This window comes from Euprymna scolopes, chromosome 8, assembly GCF_053919585.1.
Source record: "Euprymna scolopes isolate OS-2025 chromosome 8, ASM5391958v1, whole genome shotgun sequence".
In the NCBI taxonomy this organism is placed as follows: Eukaryota; Metazoa; Mollusca; class Cephalopoda; order Sepiida; family Sepiolidae; genus Euprymna; species Euprymna scolopes.
The window spans coordinates 67,725,821-67,751,150 of record NC_136489.1 but is presented as its reverse complement, the minus strand read 5'-3'; the positions used below and the strand labels follow the sequence as shown (position 1 = coordinate 67,751,150).

The 25,330-nt window shown below is 31.3% G+C and overlaps 1 protein-coding gene across 1 annotated transcript in view; it reads right to left on the bottom strand.

Moving 5' to 3' along the window:
- Positions 1 to 9,292: 9,292 nt before the first annotated feature.
- Positions 9,293 to 25,330, bottom strand: part of LOC145283595 (uncharacterized) — a 3,312,299-nt gene continuing 3,296,261 nt past the window's right edge. The window contains exons 44-47 of the mRNA XM_080132527.1: positions 21,751 to 21,900; positions 15,938 to 16,183; positions 12,547 to 12,682; positions 9,293 to 10,274 (exon numbers count right to left, since the gene is read on the bottom strand). Of these exons, the coding sequence (XP_079988653.1) occupies positions 10,108 to 10,274; positions 12,547 to 12,682; positions 15,938 to 16,183; positions 21,751 to 21,900 (699 nt within the window). The 3' untranslated portion in view covers positions 9,293 to 10,107. The remainder of the gene's footprint in view (positions 10,275 to 12,546; positions 12,683 to 15,937; positions 16,184 to 21,750; positions 21,901 to 25,330) is intronic.

Here is a 25,330-nt window from a genome sequence, read left to right as displayed (position 1 = left end):
TATTATTATTATTATTATTATTATTATTATTAAAAACAATAATTATCCTTTTAATCATTTTTAATGGGTTGATCATAAATTACTGTTCAATAATCTTTTAATGGATAGATGTTACGTTACTGTTTTATTGAAATGGTTTAAACTCACCTTACTGCAGAAAAACAGCATTAATAAGAAATAGATTTTCTCCGTGATTAAAAAAAAAACAACAACAACCTCTCCCTGGGCTTCGAGAAGTGGATACACAACCAGTGACTTCCTTAACATCATGCCAACCCTCGCTGAACCAGTCATTTTTTACAACTCTTTTTACAAAAAATAAAAAATAAAAACAATTTTTTTTAATAATGTTATTATTTTTTTGTATATATTTCATCAAATATCTATTTACAGAACAAGAATCGAACAATTTTAGTGGGAGACGATATGAAAAACCTTCCCTAGATGTGGAAAAAAATAGTGTTGAAGCAGAGAATTCACATTATTTAATTACACAGCGAAAATGGTAAATAAACATTTCTGAGGGTGGGGTATTTTTTAAAGATACGTTAATTTTTTGGTTTTTCATCGTAATATTTTGGTCAAAATGCACTAGAGTACCAACTAAAGACTTACTTTTGGTTAAAGTTGATTTATAGGGGTATTGAACAAATATCATATTTAAAATTGTTCCATGTAAAACCCCTTATTATCCAATGTATCTGCTATCGTTTTCATTGGTCACCATGTTTGTTTTTGCATGTGCATTCAATTCAAACGCAAAAACAAACATGGCGACCAGTGAAAACAATAGAAGTATTAATAATGTAAATCTACTTGTCGGTGACAATTTTAAATGTAGTATCCGTTCAAAACAGACCTGAATACCCTAAAAATCAATTTTTTAAAGGTAAGTTTTTAGCTGTTACTCTCGTCCATTTTGACCGATATTTTTTTTAATTCAAAGTGTATTATCAAAATATATGTAGGCAACACATTTTCGTTTAGACATGTTTCATTGCATAACAAATCAGCAAGCAACAGTTTTTTATTAACTTTTCATATGCTCTTGCAGATAGTGATTTTTCCTTATCATTGTTATTGTTGTCATTAGCAGTTATTGGCATCAAAGGAGCGAAATGTAGTATCTGTTCTAATAATACATTTAATCTTTTCTGTCATCTGTAAGTGAATGAGAAAGCTTTCTAGACTAAGACAATTTTAATTTTTATCCCTGTCCAGAGTCACCCTTTTTGGGAAGCTGGAATTTCCTCACATTAAAAAAAAAAAAAGAAAAACGAGCCTTGTATCAAAGTCTTCCCTCGTGGAAAGGTAAATAAGTAAGGACATGCAATTTCTTGAGGATGGTCAAAGAAATAACTGAGCAGATGGTGTTAGTACTCTTTCACATAACGCCAATCATAGACACACGGTCTTTTTCCAAAACCTCCATCTTTGTTTTCCAATCAATAATCTACAGCAACAAGGGAGATCACTCTAAAAACACAACAGAATTCTTTTTTATACGTAGGGAAACAACAGATGGAAATAAAAGCATTGCAACATCAATTGGAAGATGTTATGATATGTATTATGTCTCAAACACTGACAGATGTTGTTGCGACTTAGAAGATGACTTCAATATTTGTGGACGAGATGGCTTAGTTCACTCCTGCATATCCGGAGAAAGAGACCAACATCAACCTGGGTAAAACTAGGTTAATTATCTTGACAAAAAAATAAAGAAGTACAGTTCGCGATCGTTACACAATTATCAGATAACATTTCAAGCATTAATTTGCTTTATTTGGATCTTACATTGCAAGAAACACAACCCACTCTCTGTACCAAGTAAATGATAACTGTTCAGAATCGGAGAGATAGCTTCTCATTAAGAGCATATCAGGAGGTAATCATTATTGAACGACCTTGCGACATCCAATGATAATCATATTCTACATTAAGCAAAACCTTGAATCACATTCAGTCCTGCATTAATAGAGACATGAATAGGAGGAAAACAGCATGTACTATGTGACAGAGATCTACATAATCGCAAGCATTACATTAGTTTGCCTTCTGTTAGACTAGTTGCTATTCCAAGGGTTGAGTGTCTAGCTTGCATTACTGTTTCACCCTTAGCTGGAAGAAGCACATATGAATTCATACCTTTCCCAAGGATAGTAGTGAGAGTAATTTAATAGCGAAGCTCATCTTGAGATATCTGTAATAGAAATTTACTTAGAAAAGAAAAAATCAGTACTCATTAGAGATGATGAAAAGCTATAACAAATAAGACTAAAATGTTTCTTGTTGGTCATATGCAATACAACATTATGAAATAATTTTATGTGTGTGCGTGTGTATGTGTGATTTTGCGTGTGTGTGTGTGTGTGTGTGGCAAGAAACGTATGTATAAGCCACTTATCTTTAGTCTCTAATATTTACCGAACTTTAACTTGCTTCTTCTTACATTCCTAGCTTCTCATTCACAATTGGGTTAGTCAGACAGTCATCATCGGCCCATCATATTAGGATCATCTATGCTCCAAGCATAATTTTTATAATAGAGTTTATTTAAATATTAAATTAACATATATTCTATGTCTACAGTTTAAAAGCAAGTTCGCTTCTTTTGTATTTATGTTTGAACATAAAACTTTCTAGTTTCTCATTTAGACATAATCTAAGAGGTTTGGAATTAGGATAATCTTTGCGAGTATATTCAAATGGAATTTGAATAGAAAGTTCAAGGTAAAATACAGAATGGTATAAAAGAAAGGTAGAAGAAACTCAGTATATGAAAACAGTTAAAAATTTATTTGATCTGCACAGCAGGTTTGTAATTACGTTCAAACTATTTATGCAAGTTATATATTATATACTGAAACTAGAAACAGTTTGAAAAAACTACTGTGAAGGTTGAAATAAATTAATATGAATTGGTGATTTTTTCATACCTTTTTATTTGTTGTAATAGAGCATCTTGCAACATCTAACTTTATTGCAATAAACTTCGTTTTCATCCTTATATAAACGTGTTTGTTGTTCTTTTCACTTGTTTATTGTACTCTTTTATAAAACCCTATATATATATATATATATATATATATATATATATATATATATATATATATATATATATATATATGCTTAATATTATACATTTGGTTGATCTGCTATTCCAAGGGTTGAGTGTCTAGCTTACATTACTGTTTCACCCTTAGCTGGAAGAAGCACATATATATAGCAGATCAACCAAATGTATAATATTAAGTGAGACATTCGATATTTAATAGAATCCCTTCAAAGTCATTATAAAAGCCATCATGAAATACAACTTAAACATCATTGGTACAATCACATCTCGCTACTTAGCAATATCCTTATATATATATATATATATATATATATATATATATATATATATATATATATATATAAAAGCTTTCCTATCACGATGAAATATAGAAGCCTCTGCGTAGCTTTAGTGTGATAATATATTTTCATAACTTACTATATATATATATATATATATATATATATATATATATATTTATATTTATTTATATATATATATATTTATATATATATATATATATTTATTAACTGCTTGCTCATATATATAAATATATATATAAAGATGTATATAATATATAAATATATATATTTATAAATATATATGTAAATAAATATATATAACATATATAAATATATATATTTATATATACAAATACACATGTGTATACAAATATGTATATATAAATCTATATATCTATAAAAGTGAAATTGTCTCTGTATGTGTGTGTGTGTGTGTACATTTTCCTACTAAACTACTCTGTCAATTTTCAGTTTACAGACTTGAGATTTGACAGAAGGAGTATTGAGATTTGGGAAAACACATTTTAATCATTTTTCGGCCAGAAATTTGGCTGTCAAGGGGTCAAAGTTCAACGATTTGACCTTTGAAAACTCTATCAAACTCATTCGCCAATTTTGGATCTAAACCCTTGAAATTTTAGGTGAAGGTCACCAGGACGTGGATCAGACTTTTTAATTTTATTTGAGCCCAAAATAATAAATGATAAGAGGTCAAAATCGAAGTCAAAGTTTAAAAAAAAATGACTTCTGCAGTCTCTACCAAATTACTCAGCCAATTTTTGTCTAAACATTTGAAATTTTACATAAAGTGTATTTGGACATAGGGTAAGATTTTAATCGATTTTTGGCCGAAAATTAAGCTGCGAAGGGGTCAAAGTTCAAAAGATTTAACGTTTGCGGTCTCTAGCAAACTATTCAACTAATTTTGGGTCGAAACATTTAAAATTTTGCATAAAGGGTATTCAGACATGCAGCAAGCTTTTTAATCAGTTTTGGGCAAAAGTTGAAAGAGTTGACCTTTGCAGACTTTACCAAACTCCTCCGCCAATTTTGGGTCTAAACACTTGAAATTTTAGATGTCGGTTACCTGGATATCAGTCGAACTTTTTAATATATATATACATATGCACATAAAGTTATGAACAGTACGTAGCGCCCGAGCAAAGCCGGGTTGAACTACTAGTGTATCTCTCTCTCTCTCTCTCTCTCTCTATATATATATATATATATATATATATACATATATATATATATATATATATATATATATATATATATATATATATATACCTGTCATCTTTAAGTTTGAAATATATTTTTTGTCTATTTGTGATGCTTAAGTTTAAAATAGCATTGTGGTTTGTATTTGTATATGACATTTGAGTTTAAAATAGAATTTTCATCAGTCTGTAACGCTAACGTTCAAAATACCATTTTCGTCAGTCTGTTATGCTTAAGATTGAAATAGTTTTTTAGTTCGGCTGTCACACTTCAAATTAAAAGGGAATTTTATAAGTCAGTCATACATAGAATTTAAAAAGAATTTTTATCGGACTGTCACGCGTAATATAGAAATAACATTTTTGTTCGTCTTTCACATTTAAGATTAAAGTGATATTTTCATTTTTCTACCATGCTTAAGATTTGAATAGGATATTCGTCAACCTGTCACACTTAAGATTGAAAATACTATTTTTGTCCGTCTCTTAAACTTAAAATTAAAATACCATTTTTGTCTGTTTGTCATGCTTAATATTTAAATAAGATTTTTAGATCCATCCTTGAGTCTCTATAAAAGGTTCTACTGACCTTCTGTTTGTCACAGTTTTGAAATGTTATTCTTTCTGCTAAATGCAGAGGTAATCTATTTCTATCCGTTTATCCCTATATCATTTCATAATATAAGATTTTCTTGTCATTTTTAATATCTTTCATCGTCTTTACCTTTAAAAGAGAAAGTTGTAAGTAAATTCATTTACGTACATCGATTTCCATTTTATCAAACGTACCTATAACGAAGTTTTCTTGCGTTTTATTTCAAGGCGTTTACCATACAATGCTCGTTTGATTTGTGATGCGAGTCAGTGACATCGTTTCGCAGATACGTTGTATTCATGTATTGTTCACAGCCTCGGGAACTGAGTATTTTTTTTATGAAACTAGACGCCATCTTGATTTCTTGCGATGTACAAATGCAAGTTGATGGCGCAGAATACGGTTCATTTGTCGATTCTGGAACAGGAGAATTGTTACATTGGCTGATCACAAGAGAAACAGAACAGCTTTGACGAAGAAAAGGTTACCTTGTCGATCTATTCATTATGTTTCCTGTAAAATGATGTAGACATTAATAGAACTGTTGGTTTCATGGTTTGCTGTTGTCGGAGTTTGTGTGCAATCTAATGCACATGTGCAGAGAATGACCTATTTTTTCGTAGATATTGTGTCGGTATATTTTAGCAGCTAACGTAAATCATCAGAATATGGCGAAACGTTTATCCAATGCAGCAGACGACAATTTATTAATTGGAAGAAAATAGTTTTAATCGTGCAAAAATTTAAATCATTATGTCGCTGGAAAAAAAAAAAAATAAATTTTGCTAGGAATAGAAATTAATTGGACATAGTTTGAGACGCCGAACGTGGACAAGAAAATTCATTGACAAAAAAGAAGTATCGGGAGTCATGGATTTGCTTGGAGGTGCACGAATGGCCAATGTAGGCAGTGGAACTCCTTGCGTCAAGGGAACTTTTTTCCAATTCGTGTCTTGAAAATGGAAAAATAATAAAGATTATATACATTTGGTCCCACGACATTGCAACTGTTTGAATTTTACAGCAAGAGTGTGTCATTGGTTCGGAATATACTGTGACCAATTGGAAAAAATTTCCTATTAGACATTTGCAAAGGGTACTTCTTTAGGAATCTACGACAGATAATCGAAAATCCCCCAATCCCTCAAAAGCCTACCTCCTAATCTTAATAGAAAAACAAACAACAACAAAAGAAACACAGGAGACAAAAAAAAAAACATTTTGTCATAATAACATTTTTTCCGTAACCCTCACTATCCCAAAAACCTAACTTAAAACAGTGACATTTCTTACAAGAAATAAAAAAAAAGATGTTTTCATTTAAGAAGAATTTGTAATTTACTTGAAGCATTGTGCGAAATATGTAAAGGTTGTTTTTTGGGGTTATCGCAATGTAGCAGTCTATGCAGTAAAATAAATAACGATAATATTGAAGGGGCCTCAATAATTTTCAATCAGGCACATTTATTTCTGATCATAGCAAAGTTCCACAAGATGGTAGAGTTTTTGATATGAGTTTCCCAAATATTTTCAAGAAAATATCTCGTTATCAGGTGGGGGGGGGGCGTATACAGCTTTTGAACGCTGTTACATTCTGTGTTTGTGTCAGTGCCATTCTGTGTTATGCATCAGGCTCGCAGTTGAATCGGTTCGTATATTTGTTGTGTCAATTTCTGGCATAAGGTTCTAAATTCCTTCAATATTATTACCGTTATTTATTTTACTACATAAACTGTTTCCATAACTACATTGTGATGGCCCTAAACATAGAATTTTTATGATATTATTTGTTACTACACATTATTTCACTAAAAAAAAAAAAAATTATTAATAAAACTTACCGTAAGTTGTTTTTTTTTTTTTTAATTTATATTTCCAATTTTTTTCGTTGAAATTGCTATACTATAGATATTTTCTATATTTCTAGTCTTTTAAATTTTAATCAGCGCTCGGAATATTCAGGTGGTTTATGTAAGCTGTCGGAATACGCCGACGCAACATCCATGAATAAGTGTGTCATTCTCTGCATCCAATCTATATCTAAATTATTCCCTCATCGCCAAGGTAATATAACAATCCAATAATATGATATAAAACATGCAATAAAGTCAACTTTGGTTTTCATGTTTTATTGTGTTCCTTTGTCATTCTCACACGTTCTATATCGGTAAACCAACTTGTTCAACGGCACAAAACACTTGTTCAAGCACTTTCTGCCATTAACTGATCTTTAATGTTCACTATCTTTGCTCTAGGCAGGCACTCAGTCAGTTTCTTCTCCCTTTTTTTCAATAACAACGAATCAGCACAGGTATTTTGTTTCGTATATTTTAAAGAGGAAAAAAACAATAATGAAAAATAAATGAAAATAATAAGCATCTTGAAACATGATTGTGACAGGGATGTAAGTCATGACTTGCTGAATGCCATGCGACTTTACAAATTCGAATATTATAAATGAGTTGGTTCTCTAGAGTGCCTAGCATTGTCATGGTCGATTCAAACACAGAAACTTTGGAATATTTAGTGATTTAAAATGGATGAGTTTAGTTCCAATTAAAACATAAATTTCAAAGTCATGAAATATTGAAAACATAATTAGTAGCAATATATATATATATATATATATATATATATATATATATATATATATATATATATATATAATATGTGTGTGTGTGCATTATAAAAATGTATATATTCACATATACTGTTGTACATATATTTTGTGAGTTTCATGTACATTATATATATATATATATATATATATATATATATATATATATATATATATATACAAATAAATATATTTGAAAGACAATATTATGGTAAAAGAGGAAACATCCACTTTATCCATTCATAAAACATAATAGGCATGTATATATATATATATATATATATATATATATATATATGTATATATGCATATACATATATCCATGTGTACGTATATGAACATCTATATATTATATACATTTATGTATATAACGTGCATATATATTTAAATATAATATGTATATTTATATATAATGTATATTTAGTTATATATGCATATATATATGTGTGTTATGTATGCACATTGGTATATATATACATGTGTATGTACTTACCCACTTAATCACACACACACACACATATATATGCATGTAAACGTGTATTTTTGCCATAAATATGCATGAATGATTTTTGTAGACACACACATATATATGTATGTTCACACACACACACACACACACACACACACATATATATATATATATATATATATATATATATATATATATATATATATACCAATATATAAGTGTGCATATTTGAATCTATTAGCTCAGAGATGTATTTAGATGTATTCACACATGAATTTCACTAAAATTATATCAGAATCTATTGAATGATATCACACATATCTATATAGAGAAATTTATTTCGTATATACATATATATATATATATATATATATATATATATATATATATATATATATATATATTACATTTCCAACGAGGTAACTTTTATTTTTATTTTTGTTACGTATTTTGAATTGTAAGATTCTTTTTTTTATGTTTTTCTTTTTGTTATTATGTGTCATTCCACCTTAATTTCTTGTTTCAGATGACCTTTGCACATCTATTTGTCTTTTTTAAAATTATTTTTGTTTGTTTTCTTCACGTGTCTCAAAGCTGTATGACATTATTTTTCAAACTTCAATAAAATTGGATTTTTTAAAATATCTTTCTCTGTTTTTTTGAAACGTCATTTTCGTCATCCTCATCATGGTGGCCAATTTCTTCTTCTTTTTTTTTTGTTTTTAAATAATAAATACTTAAATTTTGACCGGAATGGAACGTTTGTTTTTTCGTTCATTTTATTTGATTTTGTAAAACATTTTTAAACTTTCAAATAAAAAAAATTTAAATAATTATATAATTAATTTTTGACAATGTTCTTTTGTTGTTTTTAAATTTATATTTTTATCCCATTGTTTTATTTTTAGAAAAACTTGTTATAACTTTTTAACCCGATCTTTATACGTTCTCTTTTACAAAACAATAACAATAGAAAAACAATAAAAAAACAAACAAACAAAAAACAATAACAGCAACAACAAAAATATACAAAAATTCAAAACAGATATATTTTTTTCTTTTCCCATTCACTCAAATCGGAGAACGGATCTCTATAATAACTTTGTTTTTTTTTTTTGTTTTTTTTTCTTGTTGGGCATTATTTTTTTTTAATTAATGGTGTAGGTACGCCATTCATCTATTTTAAACTTTTTCATTTTTCATTTTCCCAGACAACGCCTCCGTCTTCAGACAAAGCGGTTATCTTTGATATAATATCATGTATAAAATGTGTATGCAATATACGGATCAAAGGGATAATAAAAAAAAATCTGTCACAACTTTTTTTCCTCCTGCTTTCAGCATCACCGTCCACCTCCTCCTCATCATCATCTTCGTCATCACTAGACGTTTAATTCACTCCCTTTTTGCGCTGGAGTCACGATGAATGTCATTGGATCCTCGGATCTTAGCAGACATCCAAATTTGAACTCATAACTGTCTCAAATATTTTCATTCCAATGAAAAGACATTTCGTTCATTAAAAATAAATAAATAAAATAATCGATGTCTTCGTAAAATGAGACGACTGTATGAGATTTTTTTTTATCCGAAGATATGTTGTGTAAACATGTTTTTTTATATGCACCAGTAAAGCGTAGACTCTTCATAAATCCACTGTGGTTTTATAGGAGCATATATCCTGGTAATAGACCGACTGTAATGCTTTCCTTGGAGTCTTTACCGAGTTGAAGGTAAGCAAAAACGAGCATTTAGCTTTGTGCTGTACATGGATTGTGTTCAAGAGTGTCCATCTTATCAGGATAGTTTCGGCTTTTGTTTCTCTCGCCCAAGTGATCACTGGTTTTTACTTAAACTTCATGTTTAACTTGTTTGAGATCTTGAATCTGTATGATGAGTGACCGGTTCGTTTGTCGAGGGAAGAACCACTTCCACTTAGTTCTTCGCCTATTCCGCGACCGCTTCCGTCAGTTTTGCCTGGAGAAGGCCATCGAGTCACTTTCTGAAGGGATTCTGAAAAGATGAAATGGGGAGGAAAAAAACAGAAAATGAAAAAGAACCCAGAATAGAAAAAAAAAGAATACAAAACGAGAGAGAGAGAGAGAGAGAGAGAGAGAGAGAGAGAGAGAGAGAGAGAGAGAGAGAGAGAGAGAGAGAGAACAAAAAAGAAGAATGAAAGACAGAAAATGAAAAAATAAGAAAGAAGAAAATGAAGAGCAATAAGAAAGGACAGAAAACAAAAAGAGGAAGGGGAAGAATACAAAACGAGATAGAGAGAGAGAGAGAGAGAGAGAGAGAGAGAGAGAGAAAGAGAGAGAGAGAGAGAGAGAGAGAGAGAGAGAAAAGAATCTTAGAAGAAGAACAAAAAACACGAATATTCAAAATCATATATTTTCATAAAAATTGGAATATCGATTCCAGACATAAGGTTTAATAGCATTATATGTCTCTTTTAATCTGCATTAAGATTTTGGTTTAGTTTGCTTGTTTTATTTTAAGGCATATCAACCCATTTCGAGTTATTTGATGCAAAACCCGGTCAAAAAGTTCATCACCTTAAAGTTCTTCATATCTTTAAATATTTATTTATGGTAATTAACTTAGTTGAGGAAAATTGTTGATTTGGGCTGTGTGGAAAATAAATTTTGCAAATGGAAATGAAAAAAACAAAACAAAAACAAACAAACAAAACAAACAATGACATCAATGCTTGGTGCATTTTAAGTCAGTATCTTCAGACGACCTGATCTATCAGCACTAATCTTGATAAAGGGACATAAAAGTGGGACAAAACTGTTCTCTTCGAGGAATTAATTTTCTTTTAGTTTCACAGCAAAGAAGTTCCGTGTACGGCAAAAATATTTTTATTTCGAAAATGTGTATTCAATAAAAAACAAAATTGGCAACTACTGTTTTGGATATAAGTACCTAATTACTTGCCGCTCTACAAGGGCAGGGCAAAATTATATGCATATTAACAGACTCGAGCGTGGCCTACGTAAGTAGAAAGCCGTCCCAGTAAAGTCGCGTAAGCTGGTGACGTCACAGAGTAAAGTACAATGGCCATGGTAAGGTGATAGACGACTATCACGAGGATAATTATTTTCCGTATCCTATTCTCAAGGAAATTGTCGACGGATTTATAAAACTGGTCTAGAAGTGACTATATTTGGTGATCATGCATATTAAGCCACTCGAGTCATTGCTTGTTGTCTACGTCATGACACCTGGTACGAAACAGACAACGTCAGCTATATTACCAAAAAGGATTGTAAAATAAATATAATTTAAAAAATATTTTTAAACGTTTTCATTTTAAAATTCATAATTAAATACATTAAAAAAAAAACTAAAATTTAACCTGCAGTATTTTCCGGGCCAAAAAATACTCCCTTTTAATTGCACGTTTCCAAATGTAAAATAATTCTTTATCTTACGGAAAAGAAAATACAGTCACGTTTGGATCAGTTTTATAAATCCCTCAGCAATTTCTTTAAAAATTAAAACAGAAAATGACTATCCTCATAATAGTTGTCTATCGTTTAACCAGGGCCACTGTACTTCTGTGATATCAATAGGGAATGCTCGAGTAGGTTAATATGCATGAACACCAGAAATCATTCTAGACAAAATTGGGCAATTTTAACATTTTTAATTTTTTTAAGGTAGTTGAATGTTCCCCACATTAAAAACCGACCTTGTGTCTAACTTTGCCCTGTTTTTACTGTACACGAAATTTCTTTGCTATGAAACTAGAAGAAAATTAATTCTCTCAAACAGAAGTTTTGCACCACTTTTATGTCCCTTTATGAAGATTGGTGCTGCTAGATCAGGCTGTCTGAAGATATTGACTTCTCGACATAAAATGCACCAAACACTGATGAGTAAGTGTTGTAGTATCAAAACAGATACTGTAGTAGTCGATGTGTACACATCGACTACTACAGATATAGTGTGTGCAAATGGAGATAGATGTTTCAGATATGAGCACTTAACAGAGGAGTGCCTAGCAACACTGACTCGTAGACTCGACTCAACTAAGTCCACTAGTTTATTGAAAAAAATTTCGCTTTTAAAAGGTTCCTATAAAAAACTTTCACTCAGAGTTTTCTAATTGGTCCAAAATATAGTTATTTATTTTTATTGAGGATGTGCAGACGACATGCGCACAAATGCGTTTACACCTTTTGATTTTTGTATATCGATGTATAAACATTGACTACTACAATACTACACTTTGTACCAAAGTTTTGAATATCAATGTTTACGGACAATGAATACTTACCATCGGAGCTATTTAAAGAAGCTCGTTCAAATGATGATGAGCTGCGGCCTGATCGCTTGGAGCTCATCTTTTTGGCCAGGCTGGCAGTTCCTCGAGAGAGTGACCCCATATAAGTTGTTCCTTTCTTTTTTTTGTCCTGAATTGATAAACAGAAGAGAAAAATTCTTTTATTAAACACTTTGAAGTTTATTTGAAATTGAAAGATTAATAACTGACGAAAGAAAAGGAGAACAAAACAAATCCTACTTCCCCCCACTACCACCGTCAAAATTATTATCTTTCCTTCGTACACGCACAACAATCTCTACACTGCATTATCCAGATGTGGCCTAATAACTATACAACACTCCATTTCACTCACAATCACAAATATATTCAAGAAACATAGAAAACATTAACACTGTTCCATTACACAGATTTACATTTGCACAATAACAAATGATAACTAATAAAAAAGGTATACATTGGTGAAACTCAGCGTCCTCTTAAAAATGAACTTATGAATACAATAGATCTATAAAACTTGTAGATACTAAGACTACACTAATCACACACATGATAATGTTGAATCACAAATTCAATGCGAAACATGCAATCATCAAATTTTCACGTGACACGAGACTAAGATGTTTCATGGTGAGCAGCCTCATATTCTAAATAAATAATCACATAGATCTATGGAATCCTAAAGAAAATTAACAAGTCTACAATGTATTAACCTAATCTTAACTGTGATCCTCCCCCTCATTCTCCTTCTTTTCTTCTTTTTCCTCCTTCTTTAGTGATTCCTTAACTTATGTTTTCAGTCTACCGGAAATTAAAACAGTCGATTATTGTGATAGGTATTATAATAATCGATTACATGATTTTATTTGTTTAGAGAAAACATGGTATCGATGCAAAACGTTATGTGACGTTAAATATTCACATGAGAGTTAGTTTGGGAGATGCAATTCAAATTTCTATGCTTTGAGATTTGGATATTTTTCATGAAATTTTTTTTTATTTAAAGAGTGAAACTTGTCATATCAAGGAAAATAACTTTTCTTAACTGTTTTTTATCTCAAATTTTCTTTATTTCTTTGGAGTTTATTTTTTTTATCTTATTTTTAGATTGTTTTTCAATAAGTGATTTTTATTTTTGAAAACAGTTTTTTGAATGTGCTTTGAAATACAAATAAAGATAGCATTTTTTTCTTGGTTAAAATAAAACAATTTTTCCATTTAAAGAAACACAAAAAACAATGCTAAAAATGCAATTTCACTGGAATTTAACATCCTTTGAAAATTAAAAAAGGAATTTTTTATGGAAATTGTTGCTGACATGTTATGAAGCTACTTTATGTAAGTGTTATATAGTTATTATTATTAGTATTAGACGATACCACTTGTGCGCGTATGTTATGTGAGTTCTTATTAGTAAAGATATGAGTCTTAGTGAGAGTTCTTGTCTTATTACATATGATGTTGTATCTTAGAGAGAGAGAGATGTGTATGTAATGACATTTTATAACACAGACATATAATAACAATACAATTTACCTTTTTGTAGAAATCACAAACACAAAGATGAGCTTTATCACAAAACACATGATGAATTTTATTTCTTTACGACCGGTCGTGATTTCCTCATTAAGAATTCAAAGTTTCACATTTTAGTTTCTGAAGTGACGTCTCGCTTCAGACGTCCGCCTGTCTCTGAGTTTTCTCACTGACCGTCTCCCCTGAGTGTCTCCCCGACCAACTAACTCTCACTCCCTATATTGAGAAATCCATGCATCCCGGCCACGTGAGCAAAATTCACGACTTTGCACGTTTCCGACATTGATTTCCCAATAACCTATTTTTTTCTTGTGTTGTTTCCACAAAGGAATTCAACCTACATATCTAATTTATTTAACCCATATTTTATTATCCACATTCTTTTAACAATTGAATAGTTTATTTATTATTTATTTCATCCGAATTAACAATTTACTGGACATTCCATTTAAACCTATTGTTCTTTAAAACTTATGTCCAGGGTTCGATTTCTGCTTTCTCTTATTTTCATTTTAACTAAATCTCTCTACTTTTATACTTACATGAACAGGGGACAGCCCTTATCATGTAACATAAGGAGCTAAAAAGAAATAAAAACACGTCAAGGTCAAAAACTAAGAATAAATGATCTAGTTTGGTGGAAGAAACCTGCCTTCTTAGTGGCAGACTTGGCTGCATCTTCTGTGTACTTCTTTCACTTCATATTTTCTGAGAATTGCTTGGCATATCAACTTTTCTTTGGTTTTTAAATGTTAGAACAAAATATTAATGAATCGTTACTTTACTCATTGAGTGGAATCATATCTTGTCCCCATCCCCCCCCCCACTTTTTTTTTTTTAATGGAGAGTAGATAATACAGTGGATGTGTTATCGGCAGCTCCAGTAACTCTCGCTTCTCCTATTTTGTCATTCAGTCCTCATTCAATGAGTGATTTTTCTGACAAAGGGTGAAGAAAAAGCTGCTTAAAGGTCGGTAGTACTTGGTGACCAGTAGTCTGAGATGTCGGAAATTTTTCTGTTCCTGTCTTTTTCTCTCTTACTTTCCCTCTCTGTACTGCTCTAATCAAGTATGCCGACCTATTCCACAAATCCCCAAACCTCAACATGAAATATAACTTAATGTACTTGCAATAACCCTTATCCCTGAGTGGCTTCCGGGCCTTGATAAGTGGTGATCACTGTGTAAAAAAAAAAAAAAAAAAAGAAAACATTAAATAATTCATAGGAATGTTAAAACGATGGAGATGATTTTAGTGACAGCATCAGGTGATTATCTCCATCACGTGTACTATGACGTCATTTAAAGGGGGATGGTCTTTTTGATATACGTGGAAATTAGTTGATGTTTCTTTCTTGAAGATGACGGACAAAGAGTTGAAGAGTCCACCGGCTGAATGGCTAAAAAAACCTGGAGAAACGAGGGACCCAACGCCCATCAAATGTAATAGTAAAATGTAGGATTAGCTTTGCAACTTTCCAAAAGAGGGAAAACACTTTGGAATAAAAAGTTGCCGAAAATAAAACCTGAAGTTCTGATACTTGATTTGCATTTTAAACTTTAATGCAAGCCATTATATATAAAAAATAATTTTATAAAATCAACAGTAGGTTCTCTACAGTGCAATGTAGACTACAACATATTGTGAACTAAGTCAGTGCGAGAGGCATGTGAAGTTTCCTCCTGGTACACCGTGATGTGTCCCCAATCGATTTGATTGAAAAATGGTCGATTTCACCGCTTTCAATGACAATAAAAACATGTGAAACATTCGTTCATCATCATTCAATTCCGAGCAACGTCAAGTAACCATGCTAGCATAATATAATAACTGAATATCGTCAACTCACCCCTAAATCCAGTTCGTCATCCAAATGCTCTTTATGGACGAGTATGAATTTACCAAAAGATTTCCATTCGTTCTGTGTGTTATAAACATTGTCTTCATTACTGAGGACATGTCGTTCACTTTTGTGAATTGTGCGACTGTTCTTTTGTCCTCCAGGACCGTCAGATGCCAACACTATTTCAAGCTCTTGAACTAACACAAAGTCTCTTGGATCACACAAATTAATACGACGAGCTTTCATCATTGCCTGAAATATAAATATACAAATAAAAAAAAAGATGAAGATGTGAATAAATATGTCTGGCAAAGAAAAATAAAACAAAAAGCAACGAGGATGAAAACTTTTTCAGGAGCAAAAATCTTAGTTCAGAGTCATAGACGAGCATTACATATTAGGAACCCTACGTCAACAGCGACTAAGTGTGGATTTTGACAAGGGTCACACTGAGTGCACGTCATAATAACTCAAATCTGTGAAACAAAATTATTCCCAGAGCTAAACCAAGGATGGCTGACATATAAGCTAAATGGAGGTTAGATAAGTAAGATAAAACAGAGTCGAGATGACGGATCACGTCATGTTTTTTCGAGCTGAGAAACAAAGTTTTTTAAAATGAGTTTGTCTGTGGAAGCCACATGCCAAAAATGGGAGTCTGTCTGTGGGAGAAAGTATGAAACACACCACCAAAAATGCTGTGAAAAACTTTGATAATCGCTAAGAGCGAAATGTTACCTTGATATCTCTGCCTGCATATCTTCATTTCAGTTAAATTTAGAAATTAACTAAGTAATTAGCTAAGAAAATTTTAGTTTCTTTTCAATTAATTCTCACCAAAAATAAAACCTTTATGCACTCTCAGCAAATCTCCTTGTGTCTTTCCTGCATTAAAAGATGTTTTATTTGCAGAGCAACCGCTAAACAAACTATTTATAGCATGCAATAGTTTGACCTATATGCAAGCTACCATATATATTATTTATGCTAATATCATTTTATTCTAGATATTTTTTTTTTTTACATAGGCATCACCACATTATCAAGGCCAAGAGGCCACTCAAGGATAAAGGTTAAAGAGTGTACAGTAGAAATTGAACAATATAGTAATCATTAGTAATGAAAATTTGGTAAATTTGATAACTTATATGGAACGGCTCATCAAGAACTTATTTACGTTAGACTTGAAGACAACCATATTGTAGTCAGCAGGAAAGCAGGAAAACGGAAGACAATTCCACAGGCGTGCAGTTCTAAGAAAGAAGCTTTGTTCATGGAATCTACGTTTAGTTTTAGGCACAGATAAAGAGTGGAGGGAATTATTGATAGTGTTTACAGCTAGACGAGTGTTTCTTGTGAAAGTTTGGCGAGGGGGGACCATAGATTGAAGCTCAGTCGAACACTTTCCATGAAAATAACGATACATCAGAGACAAACTCACAACATCTCTTCTGTGAGATAGAGGTTGCAAGGAAGAAAAAAGGACATCTCCTACAAGGCTACGAAGTCTATTTTGAACTCTATCAAGGCAGGCCAAGTCCTTTCTAGCAGCTCCTGCCCAGATGTGGCAACAGTATTCCATCCTTGGACGTACCTGGCTCTTATATAGATAGAGAATAGCATCAGCAGTGAGATATCTACCGGATCGATAGAAAGATCCCACCATTTTTCCAGCGGCCTTGGCAACAGATTTGATGTACGTATTCCATTTAAGATCAGGAGTAATGGTCAAGCCAAGAAGCTTGTCAAAACTTGAGGCCTCCTGAAGACGAGAGCCATTCATTTCAATTGATGCCAGATGTGGATCAGAATGTTGATGATGTAAAGAGAGAAGCTTGGTTTTAGATGCATTAAAAGTAACCAGCCACTCCTTACCCCATTGTACTACGTGCTCAAGATCAGAGGAGAGAGAATTGGAGAGAACTTGGTCGTTTGCTATGTAGTTTATGCTATATATGTGGTTTTAAACAAGATTAGGTTTGTATCACATTTTGGAATGATTTGTGCAAATATTTGAATACCACGTTTCCAGGCAACTAAATTCTTTAGATTTGGATCCTTTAGAATTATTCTTATACAGATATCTTAAATCATTGGTTTTGCTAGCAAACAAAAAGCTTTACAAACATGCAAGCATAACGTCACACAAAAAAATTAAAATCATAAGAAATTAAAACTATATTAAAGTTAAAAAATAACTCAAACATATGAAATTAAAACTCTATTAAAGGAAAAAAAATAATGCAAACATATGAATAAAACTGTAATCTAATATATAAAAGGCTATATGTCTGTCTGTCTCCATATTTTCAAACTCCTTCGAAACTAAAAGTCGCAGAGCGGCGCTAGGGGCCTCAAATGATTGGATTTTTTATGGGTCTTTAGCCAGTGAAAATAGTTTTTAAGGGGTCAAACAGAGTAAAAATTGAAAAAATCTTTATACATTTTGTACATTCATCTTATTTTATTCTTAATTTTTAATCATATCATGTACGTGTCAGGTTGGTACAGTGGTAACGTTAACAGCTTTTAATGCTACAGTTTTACTTTTGGTTTCGATTCTAACTAATAGCTCCCAAATATATATATATTTTTTTTGCTTTTGAAATCACGACTTGATAATAATATAAACGAAATTTGGACAAATTAAATTATTATATTCAAGCATATTTTACGCCTGGTTAAAGCCGGGAGCCCCTCCCCCCTCCGCTACTTAAAGTAAAAAGTAATAATCCAAAACATATGAAGCTGGAAAAATCTAGTGTCTCTTACATAAGAAAGTATTTGGATGAAGATGGATATCAATTTGGACACTTACTGTAGATTGCATATTGTAAGATAGTAAATTGTTGTTGTTGTACACACACACACACACACACACACACACACACACACACATATATATATCAGATAGATAAAACATATTTAAAGGTATTCAAAATGGTTGCCATCAATTATGCTGATGAGAGTGAAATGCATATGTACAAATATGCAACAATATTCAACATGAATATTTCAAGTGTTATTTATCATTCTTAACAAAGAAGAACTGTCCAACTAAATTAAGATGGCAAAATCTAGTATTAAAAGAGTAAATCGTTATTCATTTAATTTTGTGATTAAATCACTTGTGAATAAAGATTCCCAGAATATTGGTGAAGTGAAAATGCAGCAACTAATAGAAAATAAAAAGTTTCCAATTTTGGAAATAAAATTTAGTTCTCTCCCACGGCAAGAATTTAGGCACCAGGGTCGGAAAGTGGGATTGAGAAGTCAGCACCCCTGGGGAGGGACACTCTGACCTGCAAAAATTGCCTGGGTAGCCTCGTCGGCATTCCCCGGTAGGGCGCCTCAGGCGATTAGCAATAAACTAACCCCTTCTCAAAGTGAGAAAGCAAGACCTGGGAGGGTCGACCTCTTAGAATTACACAGAGCTGAACTCCCACCGCAAAATCGATAGGGACCTTTGGTCATTGCAGAAATCTTTGTTGACTTTTGGGGCCGAACCATTTCATCTTGGAAAACGTCAAATTCATTTTCTTTTGTAATATTTGGACTACTGTTTTCATCTTGACTGTTATTTTCGCAACATTTCGTTCATTGTAATCTCCTACCTCCTTCAGGTGGATCTTGTTGAATTCAAGAATCTTTCTGTCGAATTCAGGAATCTGCACAGAATTTCAAATGACATCCTGTATTTAATCAACGAAGGTAGCATGCTCTTGTTTCATCAGCCATAATCGTGTAGAAGTACAATTTGTAATATCCAAAATAGAATTGTTAATTGCTTAGGACTTCTACGCTATCATAGCTGACAGAACAAGAGCATGCTAACCTTGTGGATTAAATAAAGGTTTCTATTTGAAGTTCCGTACAGATTTCCGAGTTCGGCAAGATACACGTGAAAAAGGTCAGAGGTTACATCGTTCGATACATGATGAAAATAACACTCAAGATGAGAACAGTAGTCCAAACAATCCAAATCAAACGAATTATCAATCCTCATCTCAAAAATACAGATTTCTTTGTCTCCCTCTTTATTTAATTTATTCGCTCAAAAGAAAAATGTTTTCTATTTTGTTTAAATTGTTATTTTATTTATATTAAACAACACAGTGAATTCTGACGTAACTGTTCCTAGGCCTAGTATTTTTACAGGTAGACGAAAATCGAACCGTTTTTCTTTATACTAGTATTTTTTATCAACTTTTGAAATTATATTAAAACCTTCTTCAGGTATTATGTTCATTTATGGTAACGTTTGATCCACATTTAGATACATTTGCTGTTGCTTATTTGTGTAGCACGTTGTGAGGACAATAATACTTCTATTTATGCCCCCCCCACCAATCCTTTAATATAATCATCCTTCACCGAATAGCTTATCTCTATAATATCCTTCTTCTTTGTGCGTCTCTGAAACATGTAATCATTCAACAGTTTCACATTTTTTTACCCTGTCCTTTGCATTATTGTTGTATTCTGCAAGATTTTTTCAAGTTGGGCAGTCAAGAGTAAAAAAGGCAGTGTTGAATCGTAAGGTCATCCTCTCCACATTCACAAATGGTTGGATCAATATTGTAGTCCCATCTGATCATAACAACCTTTTTATCACCCCATTCCTGTTGTTAGGCAGTTAGATGTTTTCCACTGGAATCAGGATGCTGTTGAACCGAGAGAGAGAGGACCTCAGAAGGGAAGATTGCATGTCACTAGGATGGCGGAGGGACATTTTGTAGCCGTCTTGTCCACAACTGACTGTAGTCTTGCCTCTTCCTGAGATACTGTTAGGAGTTTGACATTGCCTAGGAAGCACTATTAACACTCTGCAGATTGATACACTATTATTTTATTGAGATCTCAAGTGCTCAATATCAGACTAGAAGAGCAGCATTAATACCGGGCAGTATAATGGCCACTGACTCGGACTGCTTTTCTTTCATTCATATTTTTCTGAAAAGGTATGGATCTCGTAGTGCTCATAAATAAAGTTGTAGAGTAGACTCGACCTTCAAACATTGCTATGTAACTAGTTTAAAAGAACGGAAAATCTGGGCGCTTATGCATTTGTGTTATTTCGGACAATATTTTGGTTTCATTTTTTAAGAATTCTTTTCAGAACAGGGGAAGCAAATCAAGAAACCCTAAACTTTTTCAAAAGATTTCTCCGAATGTGAATACACTAAATATGTCTGATATCTTTTTTTTTTAACATTAGACCAGAAAAATCTATCGAAATTTTACAATTTCAAAGACTGTTATCTTCCTTCAAGATATGTATCTGCATAGGAAATGTATTTCACCATGAGTAAAAGAAGAAATGATAAAAGTCATACATTTACATCTAATGAAGAACTTCCATTCATTTTATTCATTTCTTAATTTTATTTAAATTCAATAAATGTTCACATGATTAATTAATTAATATTTTGTATAATTATATTCCTTTAGTGTATTTGTTCTGTTTTTACCTGAAAGTTATGCAAAACTTTAGCATTTTCAGATAAGGTCTTCTTGATTTGTGTGGAATTATTGGTTTACTGTTACAATTAAATCGCTGATTTTTATAGATTTTAAATATTACGGAGTGAGCAAAATGATTTATATTGTTAAGTTCAAATCTGGGATTAATTAAATCCCAAACATTACTCTGCCTGCAAAAAAAAAAAAAAAAAAAAGAATGCCGCCATATTAAAATTCAATCAATGTTCAGATAATAGATATTTAATCTGTAGGTTTCTGACGTGGTACACACAATGCAACTGTGTCGACATTAATGTCTGCTGCTGTTGCATGCTTTCATCAAAGATATAGCTCACCTGCGTTATTATGTCCTGTGCTGTACTGGACACAGGGGCCTTGAACACAGTGTAAGGTTGGTCAGGAGATACATTATATACACAAACTAAAAACATATTTTCTTCCGAGTCCCACACAGATGATTCTTCGTCTGTTGAGTCTAACTTTTTCTGTAAAAATAAAAGTATATCAAAACAAATTTGAAAAAAAACCAAAAAAACTAGCGATTACTTATATATTGTCAACCATGAAATTATTTGCGCACCTATCAAATTTGATTGTTTTTTTGTATACATATTGCAGTATTTAATGGCCTTATGATCCTAGGTTTTCTTTATATGTGATGATAAGAACAAGGAAGGTGACAGTGATTCAGTGGTTAACAGCACAGACTTACAACCTGGGTGTGCCAAGTTTGAATGCAGTTCATTTCACATAAACACTTTCATTTAGTGATGTTGGCAACCTTCACATGGTCCTACCCATAAGTATCAGATGCCTTCATAGGAAGAATATTAACTAGAAAGATGCCGAAGAAAGGAATGTCAAAAATAATCATCTGATTTATTTAAAATAAATGAATGATGCTCAAAAACAACAAAAATCATCAAATTCTTCTTCTTCTTCTTCTTCTTCTTCTTCTTCTTCTTCTTCTTCTTCTTCTTAATGTCTGCCTTATATGTTGGCAGGTGTTAGGGAAGACGAAGAATAATTAACTTTGACAAGTCGATAAAAAGTTATAGCACTATTTTAAATCAATTGGCGATTTGTGGTACAAAAGTGATAGGTGTTGGAATAATTTTCTCATTGGCTACGTATATAAAATAAAAAATTAAATATCAATAGTATATAAAATGAAAAAAAGTAAAAATATATAAAATAAAAATAATAAAGTATAAAATAAAATAAACAAAAAAGTAACAGTATATGAATAAGAAAATTAAAATTTATAGCATATAAAATAAAAAGGTAATAGTATATAAAATAAAAAAATATAGTATATCAATATAAAAATAGTGTATAAAATATAAAAAAGTGATTAATAAAAGAAAATTATGAAATGATAGTATATAAAATAAAAAAGTATTATCACACACAAAAAAAATAATAGTATATAAAATAGAAACTTAAAAAAGTAATAATAATAAATAAAATAAAAATAAAAAGTAATAGTATATAAAATAAAAAATAGTATATAAAATAAATCTTAAAAAAATAACAGTATTAAAAATAAAAAAGGATTATAAAATAAAAATAAAAGCAATAGTATCTAAAATAAAAAATAGTATATAAAATAAAAGATTAAATAATATATAAAATAAAAAAAGTAATAATATATAGAATAAAAACTATAAAATAATAGTATATAAATAAAAAAAAAAAGTAATAATATATAAAATAAAAAATGTAATAGTATATAAAATAAAACATACAAAATGTATTAGTATAAAAAGACAATTTTAAAAAGTCATAGTATATTGAATAAAAACAGTATATAAAATAAAAATTAAAAAAGTAATAAAATATAAAATAATTTTTAATGTAATCATATATAAAAATCGATAAAAAGTTGTAGTATATAAATAAAAAATCAAAGATATGAATATAAAATAAAAAAAGTAACAGCATACAAATAACAAAATTACAAAACAAGAATTGTTTGTAATAAAAAAATAAAAAAATAATAGTATATTTACAAAATAATTTCAAAAAAATAAATGTAATGGTATGCAGAATAAAAGTTTTTAAAAAATTATAGTCTATAAATAAAAAAATTTAAAAAGTAATCGTATATAAAATATAGTATATTAAATAAAAATAAAAAAGTAATAGCATATAAAAAAGTTAAAAAATAATAGTATATAAGACTAAAAAAAAATATAATAAAATATAAAACAAAACGTAAAAAGACATATACTCTAAATTAAAAAAAATAAAAAAATATGGTATATAAATTTTTTAAGTAATAATATACAAAAATAAAAAATAATACTATATAAGGAATTCTAAAACAAATTACATAAAATAAAAAATTAAAATGTAATAGCATATGAAATAAAAAATTAAAAAACAACAGCATATAATGAAAAAATTAATGAAAAGAATAGTATACAATAAAAAATAATAGTATTAACATTTAAAAATAAAAAGTCATAGTATAGACAAAGTATATATATATATATATATATACAAAAAATACAAAAAGTAATAAAATATAGAATAAAATAAATTAAAAAATAACAGAATAAACATTTAATAAATAAAAGATATTAGCATATAAACTATAAAAATTAAAAAAGTAATTGTATATGAATTAAAAAAATGATAGTATACAAATTAAAAAGCATGTGGACCTGATCTCATCCCAGCTGTGCTATTAAAAAAGTGCTCAGCCGAAGTAGCTCCAGTTCTCTCCAAACTCTACAACAAATGCCTTAATGAATCATGCTTCCCGGGCTGTTGGAAAACTGCTTCTGTGGTACCAGTATTCAAGAATTCTGGTGAAAGAACTGACCGATTAAATTATCGCCCCATTAGCCTCCTCCCACTTTTCGCCAAAATATTTGAGACCATAATTAACCATGCTCTAGTCCGTCACCTTACAGACGCTAAACTTCTGACTGACAAACAAAATGGATTTAGACAAGCCCGTTCCACAGCAGACATCCTCACTGTAATCTCTGAATGTATATACCATTCACTGGACAAAGCGGGGGAGGGCAGAGCAGTAGCTCTAGATATATCTAAGGCTTTTGACAGGGTATGGCATGAGGGTCTCCTCAGGAAAATGAAATCATACGGTATCACTGGTAGAATACTGAACATAATTAAATCCTTCTTAGATAAGAGAAAAATCCAGGTAGTCCTCAACGGTCGTACGTCTAAACAGTGTGATATAAATGCGGGAGTGCCTCAGGGGTCTATCCTTGGACCTCTATTGTTCCTAATATTTATTAATGACCTCCCTGATAAAACTGCCTCTGAGATGGGTATATATGCTGATAACACCACACTCTATAACAGGCATGACAGGAAAACAAATGAACACATAACTAAAAAAATGGCAAAAACACTAGAGGATGACCTCCAATCTGTAGTGGAATGGGGACAAAAATGTATGGTCACATTCAATGCTGCCAAGACTAAACTGGTTTCCTTCAATAATTACAAGAAACCTTCTCTGCCACCTATAGCAATGGCCAGTGTCTCCCTGTCTGAAAGTACATCTTTCAAACTGCTTGGCCTAACGTTCACAGGAAACATGAGTTGGAACAATTATATTGAAAACATTGCCAGGGCCGCTGCAAAGAAGGTAGGCTCTCTCTACCGTGCTAGAAAACTACTGACATCTGAAAGTATCCTGTACCTCTATAAGGCCACCATTCGCCCATGTATGGAGTATTGCTGTCACATTTGGGCTGGCGCATCTGCTGCTAGTATCTCGCTCCTAGACAAGGTTCAAAAGAGAGTTGCCAATCCGATAGGCCCTGAAGTTTCAGCCTCTGTCCCATCGATGAAACGTTGCATCCTTCTGCCTGTTCTACAAGTATTTTAATGGTGAATGCTCTGACGAACTGCAGACACTTGTGCCCCCACGAC